This window comes from Cygnus olor, chromosome 2, assembly GCF_009769625.2.
Source record: "Cygnus olor isolate bCygOlo1 chromosome 2, bCygOlo1.pri.v2, whole genome shotgun sequence".
Taxonomy (NCBI): domain Eukaryota; kingdom Metazoa; phylum Chordata; class Aves; order Anseriformes; family Anatidae; genus Cygnus; species Cygnus olor.
The window spans coordinates 44,283,269-44,310,172 of record NC_049170.1 but is presented as its reverse complement, the minus strand read 5'-3'; the positions used below and the strand labels follow the sequence as shown (position 1 = coordinate 44,310,172).

Sequence of the window (26,904 nt, the reverse complement as noted above, 5' to 3'; positions counted from 1 at the left end):
ATTTCTCATCTACATGGATGTCTATCTTCATGAAATATGCAGGAACTTAATATCTCAGAAGTCTTCATCCCATCGCAGTCAAATTTAGATGAAATTGCCCAACATTCAATACTTACTCAGAGGCCAGGAAGGAAAGACTGTCATAAGCAGGCACACATACACTAAGTGCAACACCAAGAAAGAAAGAAACTGTGTTGATGTTCTGACTTGTCCCTTAGGTGGTAATGACACTGCATTTAATTTATAATAATCACTTATTGCCAGCCTTAATACCAAAGAGTAAGCTTTTGAAAGAGTGCTTTTGAAAGGGTGTCTCTTACCATAGGTTACCCTGGTTATGCCAGCTGCATAACATTCAGCAGAGGTGATGCTACCGCATTTTAAAACGGTTGTGTGCTGTGTTTATCAGGGACATGCTCAATACTGTTCAGTACAGTCAGCCTGGCTGAAAAAATGTTTCAACTGCAAAAGGTATTTTCATTGTTAGAGAGTAATACTGTCTCCAAGGAGAAAAAAAAAAAAAAAAAAAGGCAAACAGCAGCCATTTCATAGATCTGCAGCTCTGAAAAAATATTCAACTTCTGAAAACATACAGACAGTAACTGTAAATATACTCCTCAGGTTCAAAAGCAATACAAACTACAGAATTTATTGGTGGATGTGAAGTGATCTGATGGTTATGGATGAAGCACCCAAGGAGAAAAAAAGTCACAGAAAGCTATTCTGACTATAAGGCTCCACACTTGGTATGTCAGACACCTTGACACTATTAAATAGACACAGATGTAAGGTCTTAATGGATGTCCACAGAACAAGAAATTGAAGCTAGGAGCCAGTCACTGGGGATAGCTCAATGTCCAGCAGTAAGATTAATTAGGATTCAGATCTGGATTCTAGTTTGCCACTTATCAGAGACACCATCCAAATTTCAAGGCTCTCTTTCCTTTTCCTTAGAGCACTGCTGAAGACGCTCCTCTACTGCTTCTTCAGTCTGAACCACAAAGAAATTCCCACCGTGTTTTGTCTTCAGCTCTCCTTTCTTTCCACTTTTCTTTCATTTTAAGGGTGATTTTCTGAAGCAATTTTATAATCTTTTTGTCTGATTTCTCTATGGTACACTTCCCTCTGTTTATTTACTGTTTTATTACACTGCCTACGTCTCATTCACCCCTACTATCTCTAACAGTACGGCTTTTCTAGCTTTGATTTACTGAACTTCCATTTCCACTTTTCCTTTCTTCTTTAATTTTCTCATTCAGAAATCACATTTCAAAATCCTTTTTGGCAGTGAGATGGAGGCGTCATGTACTTGCTGGCTTGCAGATGCTTTCCTCTAAAGTCTAACATCTCTTTCATCCAGCCACTAAAGTTTATTCTGAAGGCAGATTTAGTAGTAGGTACATGGTTACATACTATATAGTTAAAGCAAAGATATACATTATTTGGAGAATTTTAAAATAAATTGAGACTTGGTGTGCACTCTCCTACTTGACTAATTCCTCTACTGCATCTGTATTTTCTGAATTTCAAGTTCCAGTTAGCTAGTTAATTTTTTAATCTCCTAGCAGTGTAAACTAGGAAAAAAAAAAAAGAAAAAAAAAAAAGAATGTGAATAAAATGGAATATGAACCTAAGGCAGAAAATCCCTCATGGAAACTTAAAACCGATTAGTGGCACTTTCTACAACGTTCAGATCAGATGTGATCATCTGGAAAGTAGGTCTTCCAGAATAAATGTCAAGCAGCATGATTACCAAAAAAAGGCAATTGGTATAGATGACTTTCAAGCTTTGCAAAACCTCAGTGTGAGAGGTCCTTATCCCTCCTAGGACCATCCTTTGACAGAAACTGAAGGAGCACAAAATGTGCCAGAGGGAAACACTGATTCCACACAATCGATAATTTTGATTTTCATGCTGTCACAATTCAGTAATAAATTAGGAATCAGAGGATCTACCAAAAGAAGCCAGATGGTTCATTATGAAATACACCAGCTGTCCTTTTCCCTCCGATGTCTCATTTTAAACTGGTGGAAAACGCAGTTACTTTAATCTACTCTGTACAGCCCTATAATAAAAAAGCCACCAAAATAAAGGTTGAAATACCAGCTACTCTGTGGATTCATGACTCAGGATGTCACGCAGTGTAACCACTTTGCAAAGCGGATCACATACCTCCACTGAGGTACCTCTGTTCCCAACACCATACTGGTTGCACATCAATTAATCGTTGTTGTATTATCACTATATTTATTTCTAACAATGTCAGCAGTGAGCTCTTTGGTTTCCAAGCGCATCCAGTGGTTTTCAAACATGACCCCTGTCTAACTGAGTTTGTAGTGCCAGGGTAGAAAAGCTGCTAGTAAGAACTGGGTCAACACCTATACAGCTGAGCTACCAAGGACATCAGTCCAACATGCACATTGTACCTCAGCATAATGAGGCAAGTTAGCATGATTCTCATTACAACTCATGTCAAAGGTGAATGGAAAGCAAAGGCATTTTTAGAGGGAAGTACGCATATTGCCTGAGACAAAACTCCTTAGTTCAACAGGCTAGCAATAAACCTATTTCTAAAACAGCCATATATTTGAATAGAAGGCAGGGGGCAAAAAAGTTACTTGAAATCATATCTGTGCTAATATTTTGGGTGCTAACTTCACAAAACCAATACATCAGAACTGTTAAAAAATAATCCTTGGGGCTGTAGAAGTATACTCTCTTGGACATGTTGGACTAAAACCCTTCCCCGTTTGGTTTTATTTGTATTAATTTGGCATATTTTAGGAATGTAACAGACTATGAACATTCTTCAGAGCTCAGTCTCAACTATTACAGCACAGCACAGACAAAATCTTTATGCTAAGGTTTGCTAGAGATAACAAATCTATTCCTCAACCAAGCATGAAGATCTAAGGACTGCAAAAGGAAGCAGTCCAGGGGGACATTTTTAACATTACCTCACCAAAAAATAAAATAAAAACGACAATTCATTTTCAAGTTAATTGTTTCCAGTTCCCTAGCTCAAAAAGACGACTTAATTCTTGTTGCTAGGTGAGTATATTAGCAATGTCTAAAATACAGCCCAGTAAAAATTGTGTAGGATTTGCTCACCTATACAGCTGTTATTTACGGGTTTCTAGATATCAACCCTTCAAAAACTTTTGGAAGATTGGTCAAACATATCAGTGTTAGATCTGCAGCTACAGCTTCTCCACACCGGTAACGAAAATGAAGTTGGTTGGGAGGCTAAGAGCAAACACTTGCTCCTCTGGGAGAAGAAAGAAAGAAAAATTTAATAGACTTTACATAAATGTAGTCACGTAAATTCCATTTTCCTTCTTGGAAATTGCCAGTTATCTTTGAATGTACCAGTTATTTGGGGGAAAATAAATGTTTTTAGGCACCAGGGTTCCCTTTTTACTTTCAGACACTGGGTACCTAGCATTTTTGTGACTGTTTAAGTGTCTAGCATGAAGAAGAAACCAGTAAAACAAAGAAACAGATCAGCAAAAGCTGAATTCAGTCTAAAGCTTAGATATTGTATTGAGGTACACAATTTACAATGCTCAGGAGAAACAAGCATTTATCTTTTTTTCCAGACAAGACAGAATTTTACAATAAAGCTTAAACATCTGCTTGTAGTATTACTAATTCAAATGTTGTTGGAATGTGACAATAATTCATGTTTCCCCTTAAGCTGTTTATTTGATTTTTAAGTTACTTACACTTTAATAACCTGCAGTTTTAATAAACGCTTGACATGGAATTTCCTTAAATAATACGTCTGTGTATTAAATCTCTGCCTCTTATTTCAAGCATTTTTAAAAGAAGGTTAAATTGCTCTGCTTTGTAAGATAATGTTTACACTACCTCTTCTTAGCAATATTTTTAACTGAATGCAGTCTGTTTTTTAACATAATCCGCAGCTGCTTCAAAATGTCCTTTCTGAGGCTCTAGCTCTTTTTTCAAAGGACTTTCATGAAGAATGTATTTAATTAGTATTCATTTCAAGTACAGTTTTTATTCATTTCATAAAAATCTGGTCTGACTAAAATTCTTATTATTGTAAATAACTGACTAGATACTAACTCTTGAAAATGATACTGGAGAGCAGTAAGCTAAATCAAATGCTGTTCTTCAAGTTTTCCTTTAATGCTGCTTTTTGGCATATTTTTTTCCTTTCTTGGCTTGCTACCAGACTTAAAAGACTATGTTACACACATCTGAACCAGAGAAGGTTAGATTTTGCCAGAGCTGAACGTTTTATGTAACAGGAATCCCGCGGCACATTGAGGATGGTAAGTACCGTACAGTCGGCTCCCTTTTATCAGGTCTTTTCTGTCCCAAGGACATGAAGCACTATACTGAGCTGAAGCAAAAACTGACTAAAAAAAATGTATTTTCTGCTTTGATAAGTTTTAGTTGGCCACTCACTGACTTTTTTGTACTTGAACATGTGTGCAACCTAAGAAGTTTTCAAGCCTGCCTTTTATTTTTTTCACTAATTGTGAGGTTTGCCCCCTCTCTCCCTGAAAAAAAAAAAAAAAAAAAAAAAAAAAAAAAGTGTTCCTGACTTTATTAGGATAGTGATGTATTATCTCTACCTGTAGATGGAGATAGGTAAAACGAGTTGTTTAGCCAGAGTCGCAAGTGGGCCAATGCCAGCTGGTTAGAAATCCAAAGATACCTTTATTAATTTCAACTCCTCTTTCACACCCACAACACTACTTCTGGAAAGGAGTGACACAGAAAGCTTTATTTCTGGTCCCAGGTCTCACATGAAGGAGCGTTAAGTCAGGGTGACTGCCTCCATTTGATCCGTGAGTGGATAAAAGGCTGTGCCCTAGGAGGAGGAGGCCATTTATGAACACCTGCCATTATGCTGACCGCATTGCTGGTGTTAAAGTAACAATTTCCTAAGTTTCAGCATTTATGATTTTCACAGCATTTACCACACAAAGATTCAATCTTTGTACAACATTGCTTTTGTAAGCTAGTTTCTATGTGTTCATGTTCACACACAGCGAATGGTCCTTAAGCTTTGGTGGCCTCCATTTGTACTGGAACTACTCCTGCATTTGAAGCCCAAACACCAGTTTGGGCTGTGTTCTGGCTACACAGTGTTTGAACTATTTTGTTCTGACTTTAGTATCTCCTCAGAAAATACTTTATTTGAAATACAAAGCTTATGTAAGGTGCTGGTACAAACACAAGCATGTTCCCTCCCAGTTTTGGAGGGAGTTATTCTGGTGGATGAAAGACCTAACAAAAAAAAAGCTGAGCAATGTGGTTTGGGGAGGGAACGGGGGGGGGGGGTGGGTGGGTTGCGTGTGTGCGCAATGTATGTATTTCTTTGTGGGGCTAGGGGGTTGGTGTTTGTGTTTTTTGGCTACGTGATTGAGGCCCGGCCGAGCAAGACGCCTGCCGCCATTTGGCACCGCCACCACAACGCCTCAGCAGCTCCAGCCGGCCCCGGAGCGGTACGGGGGAGCGGAGCGAAGCGGCGAGGCCGCCTCCCGGCCCGCCCCCGACGGCGGACTCGCCCGGCCGCCCAGGGCAGCCCCGGGACGGCTGCGGAGCCTCCCTCACGGGCTCGGTGCGGTGCGGTGCGGGCAGGCGGCGGCGGCGCCCGGCGAGGCGTCGAGGGACGGCGCGGTGCACTGCGAGCGGGGCGAGGGACACGGGGCTGGGGGGCGGCGGGGGGCGTGAGGCGGGGAGGTGCGGGGCTGCTGCCTCCTTCTCCCTCCCGCTGCTCCCGGAGCCGGGTGGTGGCCGTGGGTGGTGGCCTGTCGCCCCCGCTGAGGTGAGGGCTGAGGCGGGAAGAGGTGGTGCTCGCCTTCGGGTCTGGGGCAGCCGGCGTGCGGGTAGGGGTGCGCAGGTGAGTGGGCTTTGTGGACTTGGTGGTGGCTTTTCCAGGGCCCTGTGATGCCCCAGTTAAGGTCGGGGAAGGTGGTGACCGGTGGCAAGGTGAAGATGGCCCAGAGGGTGGCCGCCGGCCTGAGCTCTCTGGGTGCAGAGGTAGGGTGTGAGCCTGGGGAGTTGGCAGGCAAGAAGAGCTCTCGCCCGGCACCAGAGAGAAAAGCTGAGCAATCTTTACCGTCCTCTGTGCACCCTGCTGCGCTGTCCGGAGTTTCTCCTGAGCAGCATGCTCTTCTGTTGCCCATGCAGAAGGAGCAAGTCGAGAGCTGTCAGAGACTCCCCGGTAAGAAAAACAAGGGGATCCAGTGCAGGGTGGCATCACAAAGCAAGAATGGTGTTGCCGTGCAGATACCAGACGCTGCCGTGTGTGAAGATTGGCGAGCAGCAACCAGGGTGGCAGGAACGTGCTGGGAAAAGACTGGAAGCAGAAGGACGGGACAGGGTCAACAGCCATTTTTCTCGCGAATTACCTTGCAGAAGAAATTCTCAGGAGAGACCGGTAGCCCAGAAGGGCTGAACCTCTCAGGTTTCCCAGAGAGTTCAAGGAGCTCAGGAAAAAAGCGCAAACGTTCCTATATGGAACTGAAATTGCAAATCCCGACCTCGGAGGAGGAACTTGACAGCACAGAGAGTACTATTCCCTGTTTGCCAGAAGCAGAGGTGCTGCAGCCTAGAAACAGCACATGTAGTACTGAAATTAAAGGCATTGGTTCCTTAATGATACTGAAACTGCAAATCCCAGATCTTAAAAGGAATTTGGGGAATGAGGAATCGTCCTTGTCTAAACCACAACCTTGGGAAGTGGTAGATAACCCAGGGAAGATGAATCGATGTTCTTTAAAAGGTTCAGAAAAGCCCAAGAAAAAAGAAAAGAAATGCTTGAGAAAGAAAGGCAGGCTATCTTTGCTGAAATCAAAACTACAGGGGACAAGAAAGAGAGGTGGATCTGCCTTGGTAGAACTCCATAGAAAGTGTCTGGAGTCCAAGAAGAGAGCTGTGAGTCTGAAGAAGAAGGACTCACTGGCGTTACTGCATGTACAGGGTGTAAGTGGCCCAGAACAACCAACAGCCAGAGGAAAGCTGCACAAGCGTTGCGTGATAGAACAGCAGCAGAGTTCAGACCCTCAGAAAGGAACAGATAGCCTGGGGGAAAGTGGTAAGCATTTGTGGAAATACAGGTGGAGAATTTGGGCTTCCAGGACGAGGGGCTGGTGCTGCAGTAAGACCTCGTTAGAAAGTGAAAAATCAGATTCATTTTTTTTCCTGTAGGTTAGTGTATGTGTGGGACAAAGTCCTGCAGGCAGGAAGGGGTGGTCTGTGTCCTATCTCAAAGTGACTGTCAGCATGCGGCTGGTAACCCAGCTCTTATCTCTGTGCTTCTTGAGCTAGGGACTTTACAGAACTGTGAATACCAGTCTTGGAAGAAATTTTTAGGAAGAGAGGCTTTTGTTGAAAAGCAGTTCTTTAGCACAAAGGAGAGGAGACCACATAAACTGGTGGGGGCAGAAGGGGAAGAGAGAAGGGGTATCAGCAGCAGGCCCTGAGTAAGAATTTTTCTTTATTTTATTTGTTTTCTCCTCCAACATAGTGTACACGTTTACATGTAGAAGGTAAGGCACAAGCAGGAAGAGAGGCAGTAGTTTCAGCAAAGCTAAAATAAAAGATAGTAAATTCTACAGTTTTATGTTATTTGATTATTTTCAAATGTGTATCACGCAGTCATTAGTGCTTGTCTTTGTATAATGCTGGGTTTTGTTGTCAGAACTTTCAGCTTTTTTTGTCGCTATTCTCTGCAAAGTCCTAAAAGATGCAGAAACAAAGATTTCATTTTGGTGTATTAAGAGAATATTGTATCAAATGAACAATTTTGAAAGAGGATTTTTTAGGAATTCTCATTATTTTCAATGCAGTTGTCTGTAAGGCATTCTTTTTACTTCCAAAATGAGTATATTCAGATGACAAACGTTTGCTGTAGGTTATTAATGAATATTTCATCTAGATACCAAATCCTGAAAAATTTGAGATACTAAAATTATGTTTGAAAACTGAGGTCTTATAAAACCAAATTTTACCAATACTTTCTCAAGTTTGTTCTCCATATGAAATTTTCACGTGTACAGTTTACGTAATCTGTATGTGCTCTCAAATAAAAATGAGTATTTTAGAAAAATGCAAGTCCTGGAATTTTCCAGGATTTAATTGGATGATATATTTGAAATAAATTATTGCATTATTATAAACAAGCTTTCCTATTACAGAGAATGTACTATGTAAACAAAAGATTTTAAGGCTGATGGTGCAAACAACATCAGTTTCCTTGCCAGACTTGCTCTAATTGGTTTCCACCTGTTTTAAATACACAGCTTCCAATGACCCTGTGACATTCTGTTCTTTTTTTTATACATTTTCTAAAGACGAGACAATTTGGTACTCTTACATCTGCTAATAGTGCTCATTAAAAATGAAAAAATAAGATTTGGTGAATTGTAACAAACGTTTTAGTCTTACACAGTGTCATGTTCTTTACTAGCCTTGAACGTTTTTGTCCTCTTTATAAAATAATGCATTAGGGTGTTTTTTTTTCCCCTTAGTGTATTCTTTAATGAGACTACTTTGTTTTTAAGCAGCAAAGAAAAAATGGAAAAAAAATGAGCAAGACTCAGGTACGCAGGCTGTGAAGAATTGTAAGGCAAATCTAACTAAGTCAGAAGATCCCAATGAAAAGGAACCTCGCTACTCTGAATCTCCTACAGTTGTTGCTTTAGGTGGGACTCAAAACAAGAGTTTTCTTTGTCATCCTGAAGCAAAAAGGTCTGTTATACAGCTTAAAAAAAGGAAAGCCAGAATTGATCGTATCGCGTGCTTGCAAAGTTTGAGTGTAACTACAGCAGAAAAAGTGATAAATAAATCTGCAAAACGTGTTGCTGACCATTGCAGAAACACCCTAAAGCATTGCAACAGCTTGCTCTGCGTAACAAGAAAGAATCCAGTTGTGAGATTAGAGGCTTGTAGTTACATCAACACGTTTGTAAAATCTTTACTTGATGGAACTGCCAGCACTTTTAATTTAAGTAGATTCTTCCATTTAGCCCAGCATAAGAGAAAATCTGCTTGTCCTGACAGTACAGTAGAACAGAGTGAGATGAATTGCAGCACTAATACAATGCAAAAAGAAAGCTCACCTATAAAAAGCAGTTTATTGTTTAATGAAGTGAAATCTCAACATAAAAAAGGGTATTTTTCATGCCATCAGAGTCAAAGCAATAAGTTTTTAAGTGAAAAAAAATCGAATATTGGTAGAAAGCGTGCAAAAAAGATGAAAATCAGTGAGATGTCAGCAGGGCAGAATGTTTTCACAAATGGGGCTAATGAATGCACTAAGTGTGAATTAAAGACAGAAGATGCCACATCAAGCTCCTCTGCTGTCTTTGGACTAAAGCATAAAGAAATGACTCTGTCAGATTCATGGGATTGTACAGACGATCTTCATACAGGAAACAATACTTGTGAAGCACAAGAGGCATCAGCACAGAGGAAGGATAGTACCAAATCACTTGCATTTGAAGGTGGCTTTAAGAAGACATCTGAGCTCTCAGTAGTAGCAAAAGGAGAAGCTTCAAGCTGTGAGGCACCACAATGGCACTCTGCTACCTCGGGCAGTCTGAGAGCACTAACTCAGGCCTGTGGTGTTTCTAATTGTCACAAAAGCATGACAGGTGGAAAACTGAATAAAGTTAATAAGAAACTGTGTCAGTTTACCTGTCAAAGAACAATACCTATGACTGGTAAAAATGTTTGGCCTTGTGAATCTTGTGCCAGGACTTCTGAATGGGTTCCTAAAAATCACTGGTCCATCTCAGAAGGAAAAAGACTTCTAAGTCCAGTCTTCGAGGAATCCTCTGATAAAAGCAGTGTCAAGGCTGTAGGAAACAATGCTGCGACAGAAAATTCAAGGCAGTTGGATTTATGTACATCTCTGGCAAAAGTTAAGGAGCGTGCACATAATGCAGTGGATCTAAATGCTAAATGCCTGACTTCAGTTGAAACATCAGAATCCTCTTCTATGGATATTGATGAGACTTGTGGAATGAGCAATGAAAATGTGGAATCACCAGTTAAAATGGTTACAAGTGCTGTGGCTTTTAACCCTGATGATACGCAAGAAGTTAAAGCAACCTCAAATTTTACAGCAAAACCAAAAAATAAAAACAAAGGAGCTGTAACAAAGAGAAGCCCATCTGTGACAGTCCAGAATAATACATCTACAAGTAACAAAAGCAGAATAAACTTAAGCTGTAAGGCATCAGTTGTGAACCAGACGCTTTCTGATGTAAAACTAATGAAAGCATTAAACACCAGAAACCTGACGAATTTCAGAATTCCTTTACGGAGAAACAAACCCGAATCCAGGAAATTGGAATGTATCAGTTCATCAGAAAGAAAAACCTGTAGCCCACTAGAGCTCCTTGACAGTGCTAGTGTTTCGCAAAGGCAGAAAAGAGGTGAGGAGACTTGGGTAAATTCTGAGAAGCAGCCCCTTCCTGTAGTTAGTGATGCTACATCTACAGCTTCCATGAAGAAAAATACTGGTAAGATCAACAGTAAGGACTTGCATCATGATGGCTCTGAAACCCTTTCAAATGAGATGCCCACGCTCCCTGAACATGCCTCCTTATATCCGTGTCCTGCTCCTGAGAGGCAGCTGGAGTCATCTCCATGTGGCTTCAGTGCTGCTCAATGTGTATGGAAATCAAATTTTCCTGAGCATTCAGGGAATGCAGTTGACCATCCTGTTGCATTAGAAATACATGGTGGTGGCAAATCAAGAGTGAATCGTTCACAGCCCAAAAGTGATTTTTTTCCAGATATTCTTGAAGCTTACAAAGAAGATGTTCTTGTCATTGATGTGATTCAGGATGACCCTGATCTTTTTGGAACCAATGACGAAGAGGAGCTTACACTCACAGCCTGTGATAATTGGCCCACGAAGGCATCCTGTAGTAGCATCTTCATTAAAGAAGAGAAGCAGAATCTTAAGCCTGAGTATGCTGTTATTTCAGAAAATAGAGGTTCAGTAAATGCTAATTTTAGGTATGCTTATCATTCTTTTCGATGACAACAATCCCAATTACTTTGATCTCATATCAGTATACTTTGGTTGTAGTTGTCAGACTTCCTTAGAGAATTTGGCTAATATCTGGGCTGGCTTTAAGCATCAAAGTTTGATTTGAGGTATGGTAGGATTCTGTGTGCAGATAAACTATGCTGTGGTTTCCTGGCAAGAACAAGGATAAATCCAAAATGGAAGAAAAACCTAGTCCTCAAGAATTGGTCTCGATGATGTGAAATATGAAAGTATAAGGAAAGCTAATTATTAAGAGTAATATTCTTAGTAAATAACAATATTTTTAAGTATCTGGCTTAAGCAGTATCCCTTTGAGGGTAGTTTTTTAGTTGTAAAGTGGTACGATACTTAGAAATACGTCTTGCTTTTCTAGGTGTAGCTTACGCTTTTGCTGTCTGTGTGTGAGTTAGTGGCTGTCTCTGCAGCAGCCTTCCATTCTGTCTTTCTCCTTCCCCACTTCTCTTCTACCCCCGGACATGTGAATAGCTTTCAGATCTGTAATTTAGCTGACACATTTTGGACGTTTATAAGCCTGCGTCGTCATTCAGCAGAAGCCTAGTATACATTATCAGGCATTCATTTTTTTCTCTGGGTTTTGAGGTGATAGTAAAAGTCACTGAAGGGGGGAGCACTTTAAAGTAGCCACAAGCTTTTATAAAACAAGCAGTAGTCTCTTGTGGAATAGATGAACTCGTCAACTCACTAGTCCATTTTCTTTTCTCTAAGCTCTGATACCTCTGTTTGATAAATGAGTTTTGAGTTTGAATTTTTTATCTTAACGAGAAAGCCAAAATTGAGAAAGCAACTGTATGAGATTTTTCTTCTGAAGATAAGGTTTGTTGTTGTTGTTGTTTTTTTAATTGGATGGTGTTTGATTTTCTTCCTTGGCACTTTATGGGTTGTTTTACATTATCTTCATTTTAAATAAAAATATAATTATTTTCAAAGTTGCACCATCTTATAACAGCATTCATTTTTTGACTCTTTGCTCTCCTTTCCCTCCTTCATCCTTTCCCTGTCACTAAACTTGCGTGAGAGAGGACGGGAATTTTCTTCAATGTGCTGAGCAGGTTTTAGACATGAGAATTTATATTTTTTAAAAAAATAGAATAATACTTTTTACTAAAACCCTCTGAAGAACAGAGCTCAAAAGACAGGTCTTTAGTAGGAGCACCAGTCGTCTTAGGAAACAATTAGGCTGTGTCATATTAAATTTGTTAGAATGAGCATTCACTTTCTGTTTTTGTATAGTGTATATTATATCTTAAACATGCTGTATATAGCAGAATGAGTGGTTTCTGTATATTGCCCCTGGGTAATAATGGCTGTTCAGAGATGGACAAAGTTTCCAACTGACTGTGTCCAGACAGCTCTTGCACAGAGTGGAAGACCAGACCTTCCGAGCCCTTTCAGACCATAACCAACACGTGGGTGTAAAGTTTGCTATTTGTACAGTACTAACTGAAGATTTATTGGGCCTTGTCAATAGTTTACAGGGAGGATAAATATTCCCTTTACTTAGTAATGACATCGAGTTGGAGTAACATTATCAAACCATAAGATGAAGACTGAACTTGCTTGAAATCAGATTTCAACTTTCTACCTCATATCTGTAGAATTTGTTTGCCATTGCCAAGGAAAATTGAAGTGCACAGTTCTGATTTCTTAGAATTTCTCTTTAATTTGCTTAAGAAGCAGGCAAAATCAGCTGTTGTTGCTTTGTACCCACCCTAAGTTGACGCTAAGATCATTAGGAGGTTCCTGACTGTAGTTGGTAACAGTCAAGAACATACTAATGAACTGAATAGGAGAAAATTAAAACAAGGCAGTAGACCTTCCCAGAGCTTTCTGAGATAGCTTAGATACCACCAGGTTTGATGGTGAGAGTGGCCAGTTCATGCTGTCGTTTTTTATTTTGATAGCGTTTACCTGATAATACTGTGACTTCAATTTTATCTGCCCAACCAAAAAAAATGATTATGCTGGTAGAGTTCTGTTTATATCGTACTACATATTTTAAAACAAAATGCTGTTTCTGTTCATGGCCTTTCCTTAGAAATATCCTGGTATTGTATGTATTTCATTGTTGGCTTCTTATTTTATGCATACTCAATTTTGCTTTGCAGCAACATTAGTTTGAAAGGCTGCTTCCATCTGTCTGCATAGAGCAGTGAGTCAGAACTGAACTGTTGTCAGCCATCTCGAGCTCATATAAATTCTAGTATATGCATATTTTGCTTCGTGTTTGGTTAATACTAACCATTACACTCTACAAAAATACAATCGAAATGATCTTAACTAGAACAGAGGTGCAAGGTCTTGATGCTTGCAGGTGGTGGTTGTTGCTGACTGTTTTCTTTACCCGTATCAGAACATAGCTTTTGCTCTGATTTCCCTTCAGACTGATAAGAACAGGCAGATGATGAGAGAAAGGATCTGGATCTTTGCTAAAATTGTTTCAGTGCTCCTGTGCATGGGGATGGACTTCAGTAGATTAATTTTTGTGTGACGGTGTTTTACTCTGTAGATACAGAAAGTAAGAGCAGTATGTCTGCTAGCAGCAGGTTATTCTGAAAGTACATAGCTAGGTTGTTAAAGCTTTTTAAATTGTGTTGAGTATTACTTAGGAGTTTAATAGTATTAAAATTGTAATTGGAAAGGACGCCGTTGGTGCATTCATTTGTGCTCTTCCTCCAAACACAAAAATCTGAGATCTAGCGGCTCAGAGCCAGAAGATCTGGTGGCTACCTTTGGAAGAGCATCAGCAGCCAGCCATTCTTGCTCTGAGGACACAAGCATTTTATTGTTTTCATTTCAAATAAAATCTATAAACTTTAATCCCTTTTCAAATGCAAAACAGCAAACTGAACAACACTCTGGTTCATGTAACTTGTTCTGTAAAGAGAGAGATGTTTAAACTTGATCATCAACAGCATACAAGAGCATCCTGCATTCACTACTCAAAAAAATTCTAACGTGATCAGTCTGTTTCCATTTCCGAACTCAAAAATGCATTGACTTCTGCAGGTTCTGTCAGTGCTCCTAGATTGGTCAGGCTGGTGAGCAGAAGCCAAGTGTTGTAATAAATGTAGCTTTCTGTAGATGTTTGAGGCACCTTCTTTGCAAGAACTTGAAAAGTGGTTCTCATAAATATTTCAGACTACACAGCAGAATCTGGTAAGGATTTGGAAATGGCATTTGACCTGAACATGAAGATTTCAGTCTATTGATGTTGTTATATATTTTCTATTTTAAAAAGCCTGTATGAAGATGACAGCTTTCTGGAAATGTCTGCTTTGCAATTTTACAAAAAAAAAAAAAAAAAAAAAGTCAATTGTAGGCAAAATCACTCAAGCTCTTCATTTCATGGAAATGTATGGTCATGTGGGAGGAGATGAAATAAGCCTGCCGAGAGCCTGCTTCTAGTAAAAATCCATCTTACCTCTGCAGACTTGCCGTAACTTGATTAAACTCTGTTTCGTAGTATTTCTAATAGACCTACATAGGTGTCTGCGCCTGCATATCATACAGTTCAAAGTTACACATCCTGGGAAGCTTTCGTTTCCATTAGGTTCTTGCAAATTTCCATTGTTCCATTTTACTGGGTAGCTTGCTGCTGTTATACTTGGTCTCATTCACCAGGTACAAGCTTCCAAAATCTGTGATGATGACTTTGTTGTTTTATTTATTCTGTATATGATTTTTAATTTATTTTTACCTTCTGCGTAAATACAAGGTATTCTTCTAACTTATCTTTAAATAGGTGAACTAAGTAACTTTCTGTAAACCTTTTTCTTACTGTCTTTGGAATTCATTGTTATGCAAAGTATCTTGAATGTAAAATTGCTATAAATCACATTTTATAGATACTTACAAATTGGTTTATTAGCCCAGTATTTCCATAATTCGCTGTATAGATAAGATTTCCCTTTTCCCTACTTTAAGCAAATGGGAAATGAGATGAGCTTTTACTGGAAAATTTATATTTTGAAATGTCTTGTTTTTACTTGACATGTCTAGGTGTATGTCTGTAGGAATGGACATAAGATAGTCAAAAGAGGTTTAAGAACATTCTAATGATGATAGCGTATTGTAAGTAAGGATTCTGTCTGTAGCTAAAAGTATGACTGAAAACTTTAATTTTACACAACTGGTTAGATTAGTTCTCTTTTTGCAAGATGGAGATCTTAAATGTACATTTTGTTCAAAACAGAGACATTACAGTACAGGACTCTGGAATGTTGAATCATGCTGAAAATTCACAGGATTTGGCAATAAAAGGTAAGCGTCTGAGAAAGGAACCACAAAGATGTTCAGTGGGAAAATCTAGGATCTGTGCTTTCCACATAAAATGAGAACTTGTCAGTTAATAATGTCTTGTAACAGTGATTTATTTCCTAATTATGTAAAGTGCACGTCTTTTGAGATGGTACAAACCTCTTACAGAGAACGTCTTTCCCTGTAGTTCTTGTCTGTTGATAGTACTGTCTTTTTTCTGTCCTTTTATTTTTTCTGTCCTTTTTTTTTCTGTCTTTTGACATCTCTGGCACTTCAGGAAAGGAACTCTGTTAGTTGATGAGACAATAATAAGACATTAAGTGTTTTTATATTAATGTGTTATGTTCATGTAGAAAGAGTGAGTGGTTGGAGCAGAAGTAGCATCTTGGAGAAAAAGGATTGAATTTCCCTGTGGGAATAGCGAGCATTTGTGGGAGGAAGGGTTTCAAGCTTCAGTGATTAGAAGGCAAAATAAATGGTAATGGGGTTGTAAAAGCTCAGATACCAAGGCCGCTGAGGTGCAGTAGGTAGCAAGCGTACAGCTAAGCCTCTTGTTACATAAAGAGAAAGGGCCAGAGGATGGAGCATGGCACCTGCACTACTGACGTGTTTGAACCCAAACCTGGAATCCAGTCTTGTAATCTTTAGTAACTTCTACTTTGCATAATCTGTTTGTTGGTTTACATCATATTCTAATGAAATTAGAGGCCAGAAGTCTATGGGTCTTCTTCTGGGGCTTAAAATAAAGAAAAAGGTTTAAGCAGCTCGTTCTTCACAGGTCTGAGTAAGTTAGGATCCAGTCGCACACTTAAGTTACCACATGCATATTGATCTGTCCTTGATGACTTCTGACTGTAACTTTTTAAAAAGATAAATGACCTGATGATGATACAGACACCGGTGACTATGTGATATGATGAAATACTGACTTTCTTTTCTTTTATTGTGCTTAAAGAACCACTTCAGAGAGCTGCAGTTAGGTGGTCTTTTCATTTCCTGTGGCACTTAACAAAAGGTGCTGAAATTCCCTTGCACTGAATTCTCATTGAGTTTACTGTATCACAGGAATTTGATTTTTTTCAGAGCTGTCTGTATTTACTGCTGAGTTACATCATGTCATTATGATTAACTTAGCCTCTTCTCCAGCAGAGACTTAAGTCTTTATTTGCGTAGCAAATTAACATACATGTCTTTGGCTGTGTTTTAATAATAAATTGTAACTGAATTTATTTTTAAAATATTGAATTCAATGTGATATAAATAAACCTGTTACACTGTTCTACAGGGACTACTGCAGAACATACAGCTTGGTTGGAATTTTAATTGCAGACTTAGTTTAATGTTTATTTGAAAGGGTTTGTGCTTTAAAGTGAAATAATTTTACATGTAAATTCTGCATTTACGAAGTCCTAAAAGCTCTTAAATGTCATAGGTTGTAAGTCTTTGTAATATCTAGGAAATAAAAGTTCTGTTGTCTTGCAGTATGGGAAACATAAAGTAATGTGTTTGTACGTTTTCAGCTACAGATATTAAAACCCATAATTCATCCAGTAGAAACAGTCCTTTGCGAGGTGTTACTGAGGACTCTTTTGAAGATGGGCAACTGAGAAAGCAAGATGGATTTCTAAAGAGTTTTGAAATTAATGAAAAGGTACCGAGAAATCATTCTTTCTGTCGCTGAATAGTTCAAGAAATGGTAATCCATGTATTTGGATAGTTTTCATTGCTAATTTTTAAATTCCTGTAATTAAAAGATATGACATCCAGAGTTTTACAATTACTGTATGCCGTTGACATTTTCAGTTTTGCTTGATGGAACTTGTTTTTTGTTTTTAACATGACATCAATAATTTACCTACAAATTTGAAATGAAACAAGATACTGTCATCTCAGTTGTTAAGGTAATTCTCTTTTACCAGTTGTATGAAAAATACTGTTTCAATGGACACGCAAGAGCACTACTGTGCATATGTAATATTTTTAGATAACATACCTAGTAAAAGTAGGTGTCAAGTATTTCTCACCGCACAGCCGCAGGAGGAAGGGATGGCATTTGAACCCTGGGGAGCTGCACAGCCATCCTGCCTCCAAGGAGGAGCATTATGTGACTGATCACTTGGGCAGAAGTGCCATGACAGTAACATACTGATTTCCTTGCAATTCTGAGGGAATGTTAAGCAATTTTCATGCTCAACAACTTTATTTGACCGTTATGCTCTCTCACCTCCTTCCTCAAGATAATAAGTCCAGGTATTTTAAGAGTTGCTGAAGTATTATGCTATTTACTTATTTGATAATGGATTGGAATTTATATTTCACTGCCACTCAGATGTAGGTGCTGATAGTGTCTACTGTTTTCCATTACATCTGGAGTGGATAATGGTTTTAACTGGGTAAGTTAAACTACAAAGTTCAGATGGTTAAAAATTGGTAAGTGCAATTATGAGGTGATCGAACAGTAAGGAATGGGTTTCCCTGGCAAAAATGATTTTTAAAAGCAGAATAGAAGCATTTCCTTCAGCAAATGGAATTGGTGCTTCTAACATGTGATTCATAAAGTGAACGGCACTCTTTTGTCCCCAGCGTGTTAGAGAGGATGAAAGGGTATGTCAAATTGTGTAGGTTGCTGGAGGAGCAGTACTTGCTGCAGTATTGCCAGGCCAATCCCCAGATGGGCTACTTTGTGGTGTTGTGGCTTTATAAAATCAGTGTCCTAATACGTGTGCTTTTCTGTGCCATGTTGGACAACAATAAATATCTACAACTAATCTCACCCAAACCTCAATCTTAACCAAAGTTAAGCCATAAAGTACATTTTAAATATCTTCACAGTTCAGGTTTGCAGACGGAGTGGCTGCTCTTGAACCGGAAGAAAAAGGTGAAGCAGAAAAAAGGTAAATATACTGTGTCCTTCAAGTAACCTGTGATGTTCCCAAGTCACTTTACAAATGAAAGATGATGTTTTTGCCAAAACACCACTGGCATTTTAATTCTCTTTTTCTGTTATATTATGACTGATTAAAAAAAAAAAGTGTCAAATAGTATAATTCACAGTGCTGAGTACAAGAATAATATAGCCATATTGCAGTAGTAGCCTAACAGACAACAGTTGGTATTTTGTCTTCTGACTGGTGACTAAATATAGCCACTTTATACCGGCGTCTCACCTGTGTTGGCATCTCGATATGAATACAATGTAAGATAGATTTCCAGCCACAATAGCATTTACTAGAACATAAAAGAAACTCTCAGCTTTCTTTTCTGCCTCTTGGGACTTTATAAATTCATGAGACGATTTAAAGATTTCATTCAAATTCAGACTGACAAATATTTGAGCAGCAGTAGAAAAAGGCGCTTAAAAACATAGCATGTGGAGTTAAGCATGTGCTTAACTGCTATGCTGGCTTCAAGCTGTGCTTACTTTGTCTATTGTACTTACAACTTGAAGCGTCAAAGTAATATGCTTCCATTCAACATCAGCCCAAAAGCAAAGCAGAAGACAACTTTGTAGAAAAAATAAACTTAACTAATGGAATACTCAAGTAAATAAAAGATAAAGTGAGTCACAGACATTCAGAGTCATTTTCACAATAGTCAAGAAAGTTTATCTGGCATAGAAGAGGGTACTGCTTTTTTCCAGTACCAGTCACATTTCTTTGACAGACTTGAAGTGTACCAAAAGTACATTATACACAGAATATTTTGTCTTTTCTTTAATCGGCTAGAAGCTTCAAGCTCTTCTTCCTATTAAAAGTATTTTAGATTTACTATATGCCATAAATGGCTCTTCATGCTACAGAAAAAATAGATTATGCTGGATAAAAATATTTGTGCAAGTTGTAGCACATTAATTCATGTCTTTCCTTAACAGAGCATTAGAGCTGAGATAAACTTCCTTAGTTGAAACACAGCACTCTGTGCTTAACTCCAGTCCTTCATTCGGAGTAAAACTCTTCTCTAGTCTTACTCAAAAATGTTACTATTGCAAAGTTTCACCTAGAAGAAGACATGGTTACTGTCCCTTTTTAGCAAACTCTGGCTCTAGTGATGATGTCAGTTAAAAAAAAGATTTGATTGTTCAGCTATATAGTTTAGAGTTCTTGACTGAATTGTGTAGTTTGACATCTAGATTAAAACGCAATCTGAGATTGTTATCCTGAAGGTAGGCTGTTATGAAAATCCTGCTGTATCACATCTGAGGCTGGTGTGGTGAAGAAGCATAAAAAATTTTTTACATGGTAACTTGAAAATTCTGGGCGATGAGATCTACAGATTTTTTTTCCTCTGAGGACTAATGCAGTATATTGACTGGAATAAAAGTAAAGATAGATATTAATGAATTTAGGCTTATTCTATGGAGTTTATTCTTCTCTGCATTAGCATTTTTGCTTCAAACTGTATTAAAAACAGTCTGCAGTTTCGGAAGGGTTTATCCTTGCTATAAGAAGTAATAAATAGCTAGAATGTGCTTCTCATAGGGGATAGCAAGACTATTGCTTTCTCCAAACAGCAAGCATGCTGAATTGTTGTTCATACTGAACCTAGATTCTTAATTGAAGGGAATAAGATCTGCTAAAAGGGGATTTATTATAATAGCCCCTTAATAAAGTTGTTGGGACTGCTAGCCATTTAAATATACAGTGAGTTTTTAAGTGTTGCTTTAATTTTTGCAGAAATTCTCATCTTTTATATACTTAATCCCCCTTTATAGGTATTTAGTATATGAGAGAAGCACATGTTTAATTTGGCTAACCAAATGTTTGTTTTTTAACACTCAACAGTGACTGTAAATACACAGACCTTATGAACTGTGAGCTGCTCTCAAGACTGCCACTGCATGTCCCGAACGTAAAAGTCCTCAGTGAAAGTACAGTGCTGAAAGCCAGGAAGAACGGTATCGTATGCTGTATTAGTGAACCCTCCAGAATTTATTCTTACATGTGTGTTACCTGCCTATAAAGCCATAAGGATTTTCTTCAATTCCTGAAGTCATTGGCTGAAATTTGTTTTATTTTTATACATGGAAGCAAAAATAAACACACTCATGTAAAAGGTTAGGTTTTTGTTTGTTTAGGTTTGTTTTCTCGATTCTTGTTCTGGATTTTTTAGCAGATTCCTATTTGGTTGGATGAAATATCATTCATTTTATATTATTATTTATAGTTCTCAAATACTTTAATGGTACAATAATGTCTGCATTCTTAGTATTTTGACAGCTTGTGTTTGAACCATGTTTTTAGCAAATAACTTACTTTTCTTTATTTGTGGTTGGAGAATGTGACAACAGGTTTTCTTGATCGATTGTTATCTGTCAGCAATGCTTGGCAAAGGAATTTGCCCACCTTGCCGAAGATCAGAAATTTCTTATGTATGCCAACTCAAACGTTTGTGAAGCATTTGCTAAAGTGCATCAAGGAAATGATCTAGATTTAATAAGCAGCACTTCATTTTGACCTGGTATATTTCACAACTGGGACAGGTACCGCTGAAGTGTCTCTGCTACCAGAGAAATCATAACGTAATGGAACTGTAGTCATAGCTTCCTTATCTTTTTCCCTGCACATGAGAACTCTGATGTTTAGCCTTACATAAATGCATAGTTTTATTTGGCAAACGAGATAGAGAAAAACCAGGACTTGATTACATATGGATAGATAGGCATTCTGTTCCTTTGCAACAGCTGTTTTGGGAACTGATGTTTTTAGAATGATTGGTTAATGTGGATGTTTATAAATGCGGATTTTCTGAATTGAGATCAGTGGCAGACGTTCTTGCTTTATTTCAGATTATACTGCCAGTCAGAGTTTGTAGAACAATTTTATCATCACATCACTTAACAGTATTTTTAGGAAGTGCAAGAAACATAAATGCTATAAAAAGCAACAGTGAAATATGTCTCCAGACTACAGTGGTTTAAAATTGCTCATGTCTTTGGCCTTAAAAGTGTACTCATATTCTGAAGAGTTCTTGTAAACCTTCCTTAGTATCCGTTGAAATGGTTACCAAAGCAAGAGCTTCTGTGCTGGGAGAGAGTAAAACAGCCCTTTTCTCCCCACGAACAGTGCAGGCAGGATCAAGCTGCTTCATTTTCTAGTGCCTGCTCCCCTATGAAATTGGCATATGGTGGCAGGGAGAGTACAAACTCTTGTTGAAAGGACCTGGCCAGAAACTCTAGGCTGCGGGGACAGCAAGAATCTGGAGGAAAGACTTCTGAGCTGAAGTTCACCGTGGCATTTTTCTGCAGCTGCTGGCTGTTTTCTCAGTCTTGTTCCTGTCACTAAATCCGTCCCTTCCTAAATTTACTAAATTCCCCATCATCACTGCACAGAGTCGTGCAGCCATGATAGTACTTAACATGTACATATTTAATTGTTCTATTTCTACTTCCCATCCTGTGATGGCCCTATCTGTTTAGAATGACATACCGATGAAGAGCCTAGCGCAAATCTCTACTAGAACGTGCCTCTTTATTGGACGTTCTTTATTTAAACCGTAGTTTTTCAGAAAGCACTAAGCACCCTGCCTTTTGAATACCCAGTTCTTTCAAGATGCCAGATGGGCACCGTAGAAAGCAAGGCATTCAAAAGCTCTTACTTCTCTTTAAATGTGAAGTTTAAGAAATTGAACTCTTATCCTCTATTAACATTATTCATTCTTCAGAAAAAGAAATCTCCATTATCGGCAGTAATTAAAGATCTAAACCCAAGTTTCATGTTTAAGAAATCAGTAACTTCCGTTGGGCTTGAGCTTGATGTTACACTGCTTGAAACATACAGATTATGAAAGGTTTTATTTCAATTCGGAAAATAGTTTAAACTTTTTGTTAGTGATGTGGCAGTGCAGAGATTACTGGTAAAGTCGTCATTTTTTTTCCTTTTGAAATTAAAACTTCTGGATATTTTCATTCCATTTCTTTTCTCATCTCTGTAAGTTAGATAAGAAACCTTGCATAACGTTGTGAAGTTTAATTGTGAATGTTTGCTATTAAGCCCTTACTCTTGAAGTTTGTTTAAAGTCTCAGTTTCAGGATAACTAAGAAAAGTACAAGTTACATTACTGGTTTTAGATTGTATTAATCAAATTTTCATTAATCATTGCCGTGACTTGACAGATTTCTAAATATAAGGGAAAATAAGATAAATGAGAATGGTTTCAGTATGGCTCATTTTATTACATGATCCATTTATTGCCTTCATCCTAATTTTTAGATTGTACATTTTCAGGAAAAGGCCTTTCACTGCCATTGCAAAACCATGGAGATTCTGAGCCATGGACGACAGACAAAAATGCAAAAGTGAGTTGCAGAATCTGTGGTGATTTCTGATACTTTGGCACTAAATTTGTTACAGATGTTGAGATAATTCTCCACATGTCCAGTAAGAAATTAACAAGCCTGTTAGATTTATGTTTCTGCTCCTCTAAAAACGTTATAAATGAGTAAATAGAATTTCTGAGAACAAAACCAGTGATTTGTTCACAGTGGAGCTTCGATGATTTCTGTTTCCAGCGTAAACAAAAATGAATAATGCTTTTTGTTTTACTGTTTTTGTAGAAGTGAAAGGCAGACAAAGTTTTGTATATTTAGGAGAGACTGCATTATCCATTATGGTGGGCACTGAAAAGGGTAAAGGAATCTGACCCGCCCAGAATTGTCATCTTGTTATCCAGAGCCATGCAGTGCAGTAGTTTGTCATCTTTCTTCTTCTAATACTTCGATATTTTGAAATTCTCCAAAAAAAAAAAAAAAAAAGAGCATGCGTGCTTTCAAAAATATATATTTTTTTTTCTGCTTGTTTTAATTTTATTTTTAGGCTTCTCATTCAGTCCAGCAGATCCTGGGGATGATTGATTTGCCCCGTAAATATTGCAGATACTATTTCATGACTTTGCGTGGCTGTGAAAGGGCAAAATGTTGGTTTCGGCATGTTCCCGAACAAAGACATGAAAAGGTAAAGAGATTTATTGAAGAAAGAAGCAGACTGTAAATGTGAACACTTTTTAAAGCCAAACAACATCTCCTGTGTTCGTTTATATATTGAGAGAGAGTAAATGTCAGAGATTGATGGATCAAAAGATGTTCAGAAGATCTTCTGAAGTTCTATTAAAAATATGCTAGAATTTTGAACTTGCAGACTTTTTGAGTGCAGACATCAACAAAAGAGCAAGAATTAGGCCATACTGATGTGGAGTGGTAGAATGGGGAGGTTCTGAGAGATTTCCATGCCAAGCATCAGACACCTGTAAGCAAACACAGACTTTGTATAAGTTCTTAAAATCAAAAGCCATATATGATATATTACTTTGTGCAAGTTTTGTGGAATGGGTGCTTGTCTGTTTAAAGATACTGTGATCTCCTCCAATGGAGCAGAAATTCCCGTATTTGCAAGAAATATTACTTTTCTGGTGGGGGGCAAAGTAGATGTGTTTTCAAACCCCCTAACAAATTCTTCTTCCAAGAACTGTGCAAGGCAAGCTCATTGTGCTGTCACGTAATAAGATTTTGGCATTAGCTGAGACTTTGGTGGTTATGTAAGTCACTTAGAAAGAAATAAAACATTAAAATAACTAACAAATGCCTAAACTTGTCCTCATCAGGTCTTACAAGATTATTTCTTATCTAGTTGATATGAGTTAGAATTTTATCATTAGCGTTCTTAAGTAAGAAATAACAAAATAAGCATGTAAAAAATAATTTGGTGTGTTTTTCATTGAATCTGATAGAGGCAAATAATATAAAAAATAATAAATTAATTAATTAATTAAATGTACTGTGTCAGAACTTTAAAAATAAGTCCCTGTAATTGGGTGTTGTTTTTCTTGATGTTGTTTCCTTCCTTTTTATGTTTTGAAAAAAGCTGCCTTTTTTTCTGATGCTTTGCAGCCTCTTTGAAAGTTTATATGACAGCTTAAAAATACTAAGATCATTTGAAAATAATTCTTTATGGTATGTTTTCCTTTTGCCTCAGTTGTGAAATGTTTTTGGCAGGCTGTATTGAATATCAGTGATTTTCAGCTAGTTTGCGTGAATTATCATATTTGTAGAGCTTTTTATATATATACACATTGCAAAACGATAATTATTTGTGTTAAGGTATTAAAATCCTTTCCATATGATTTTGTTTATGGTGTAGCACCCCAGCACATGTACAGTTCTGCCCACCAAACATAGCCTAACTTTCTTGGTAGTCCAGAAGCATGTTTTCATTTTGTTTTGTTTTGCTTTATTTTGTTTTTTTGGAACTACGTAAAATGATAATAGGCCATACACCTCATGGTGGCACCAAAGTACATAAATGGAAAACAGGTACAGCAGCAACAAAGAAGTCATCTAGTCAGTTTTAGGGCAAAATAAATCTCTTCAGGAACTGTTAAGCAGACTAGCAGTCTACTTGTTCAGTATTAAGTTTCCGGTGGTGGTTGTTAGCAGAATTTTTGAAGAGAACTATCTTTCCCCATAATGGAGCTTTCTTCATTTTCATTAGGCAATGTGTTGATGCCCGATGGCCTAACCTACGAGGATTTAATACTCTTCACAGTTGTGATTAGTCACACAACAAAGCAGTGATCTAATTCGCGAAAACATCGTATGTTTTGGAAATCAGCATGCTCTTGAGATCAGCACGTTCTGCAAGTTACCAGTTTTATTTATTTAAAGAAAGTTTCCTTTCATTTCACACAGTGAAATCTCTTCTATATTAGGCAAAGTAAACAAGACTATTAAGACTGTTTTAAATACTCCCCAGAGATAAGGTAATGGTTTTAACTAGGTTTAGACATCAGTTAGCCTTCCAAGAATAGCTGTCTTTCAGAGTGTGTACAGTTTGGTTCATCCTGTCCATTCAGCAGTTACAGGAAATAAGGCTGAAAAATCCCAATCACTTAATATTTAAGAGGTCATACAAAACTAAATAATGTATTGATTCAGATGTCTGATAAATCTAAAGGGTTTTGGAGCATCCTTTGACATTGAATAATGATATGCTTTTGCTGAGATTTTCATACGTCTCTATGGACCATCAGTGTCTCTGCAGCTGTAACAGCTTCAGTAGTTGCAGGCATTTTCAGAAAGCTAAGTGGAGTTGCTATCTTTAAAATAAATAAAAAAAAAAGGTTCTGTGTTTGTCCAAAGGCACCTCACTCCAATTTAAAAATTTGTTAGTAAAAAGGAATGCTTTTGACATTTAAATTAAGATGGCAAAAATCGTTAGTTGATAGTGCTGATTTGGTGTGATTGAAGTGGCAGTATTGTCATCAGTTAAGGCTGTTTTTTATGCAGAAATGCAAAACTAGTTGATTAAAATAGTGGCTTACTAGTATGTGGAATCATCTTCTCCTGTTGTATCAGTTGTCTTGTTCTGCAGTATAGATGTGTTCTCTGCTACCACTTACTGAAAGAAAAAAAGCTGTGTTACTTGGAGGAAAAAAGGTGCCCAGCATCCTTCTTTTTGAGTTATTTCCCTGAATTAGCTTGAATTTCCTTCTTAAATTTGTTTCCCTTTGGTTGCAAAAAAGAGATTAAGCATTTGCTTCTAAGGACAGTAGATGCATATCACATCCTGATGAGATACCTTAATTTGACAGTTGAGATTTTTTGCTATGTATTTTCTAGTCCCCTGTGCTGATTGAGGATTTGTGTCACCAAGACACTGAGGGCAACAGACTGCACAGTGTCAGAGGCTAATGCTGCACAAAAAAGAGGTTGGCTGGATCTTCTCTGAGACCATGCAGACACAAGGTAGAATTGTACCCCCAAGGAAGTGCAGCCAGAGTCTGAGCATAGCAGACTGGGAAACAAGAGACGGCCGTGATAGCAAAGGCTGGGAGCTCATGACTTCTGTTAGCATGAGAACAGTCCCTGCTCCACATTGGATCTGCAACAACACATCAGATTCAGGGTCCACGTAGCAGATGAGAAGCTGGGAACTCTGTCCCAATAAAGCATTAGAACTGGCCGATGCTTTTTATTTGGCTTCTTAAAGAAATAAGACCTAATTGTGCTGTCCTATTATTGCTATCTCTAATGACCTTTAAATAATTTTTTGTTGGTTGGCTTCAGCCACATTTATTATGGAATGTACATCTTAAAGGTGCTAGTATCTTGCAAGAAAAGAACCTCTTGTAAAAAGGATCCTGGTTTTGATCTCACTGAGTAAAGGGCTGCAGCATGAGGTTTTCCCTCTTACTAAACATCAGCGCGCACACTTACAGATGCTGAAAGATTTCATGAATTTTGATGATTGTTCTTGTAATTTAAGCACCTCTGTGTTACTGTAGTAAAACTGTTTTACTGGGCAGCCAGCTGCTTTTAGAAGATAAACGGCCATTTTGTTACATTTCTTATTAAATTGTCATATCAAGTGATTTATCGAATCAGCTGGTGGGTGACAGAATAGTGTGATCCATGCTACTTTTTTTAAATGTAATTTTGTCTCTTTCTAGTTTCATGTACCTTCATTTTAAACGTGTTATGATTAACTCAAAGTTTAGAGATTCTCACATTTTACGTGGTCTATAGATTCAGTTATAACTTTAAATTTAAACAATTAAATCAACTGAAGCCTCCTAGAAGCTGTAAATGAAG

General features: G+C 38.0%; 1 protein-coding gene across 4 annotated transcripts in view; it reads left to right on the top strand.

Moving 5' to 3' along the window:
• The first annotated feature begins 5,680 nt into the window (after positions 1 to 5,680).
• Positions 5,681 to 26,904, top strand: part of TOPAZ1 (testis and ovary specific PAZ domain containing 1) — a 40,091-nt gene continuing 18,867 nt past the window's right edge. The window contains exons 1-8 of one of the 4 annotated variants that reach the window (XM_040548947.1): positions 5,681 to 7,076; positions 8,545 to 11,011; positions 15,259 to 15,326; positions 16,844 to 16,974; positions 18,156 to 18,217; positions 20,105 to 20,217; positions 22,547 to 22,617; positions 23,135 to 23,272. In XM_040548947.1, coding sequence (XP_040404881.1) covers positions 5,927 to 7,076; positions 8,545 to 11,011; positions 15,259 to 15,326; positions 16,844 to 16,974; positions 18,156 to 18,217; positions 20,105 to 20,217; positions 22,547 to 22,617; positions 23,135 to 23,272 — 4,200 coding nt within the window. In that variant the 5' untranslated portion in view covers positions 5,681 to 5,926. Of the gene's footprint in view, positions 7,077 to 8,544; positions 11,012 to 15,258; positions 15,327 to 16,843; positions 16,975 to 18,155; positions 18,218 to 20,104; positions 20,218 to 22,531; positions 22,618 to 23,134; positions 23,273 to 26,904 lie in introns of all 4 variants that reach the window. The other 3 variants (XM_040548946.1, XM_040548945.1, XM_040548948.1) reach the window with 3 other exon arrangements.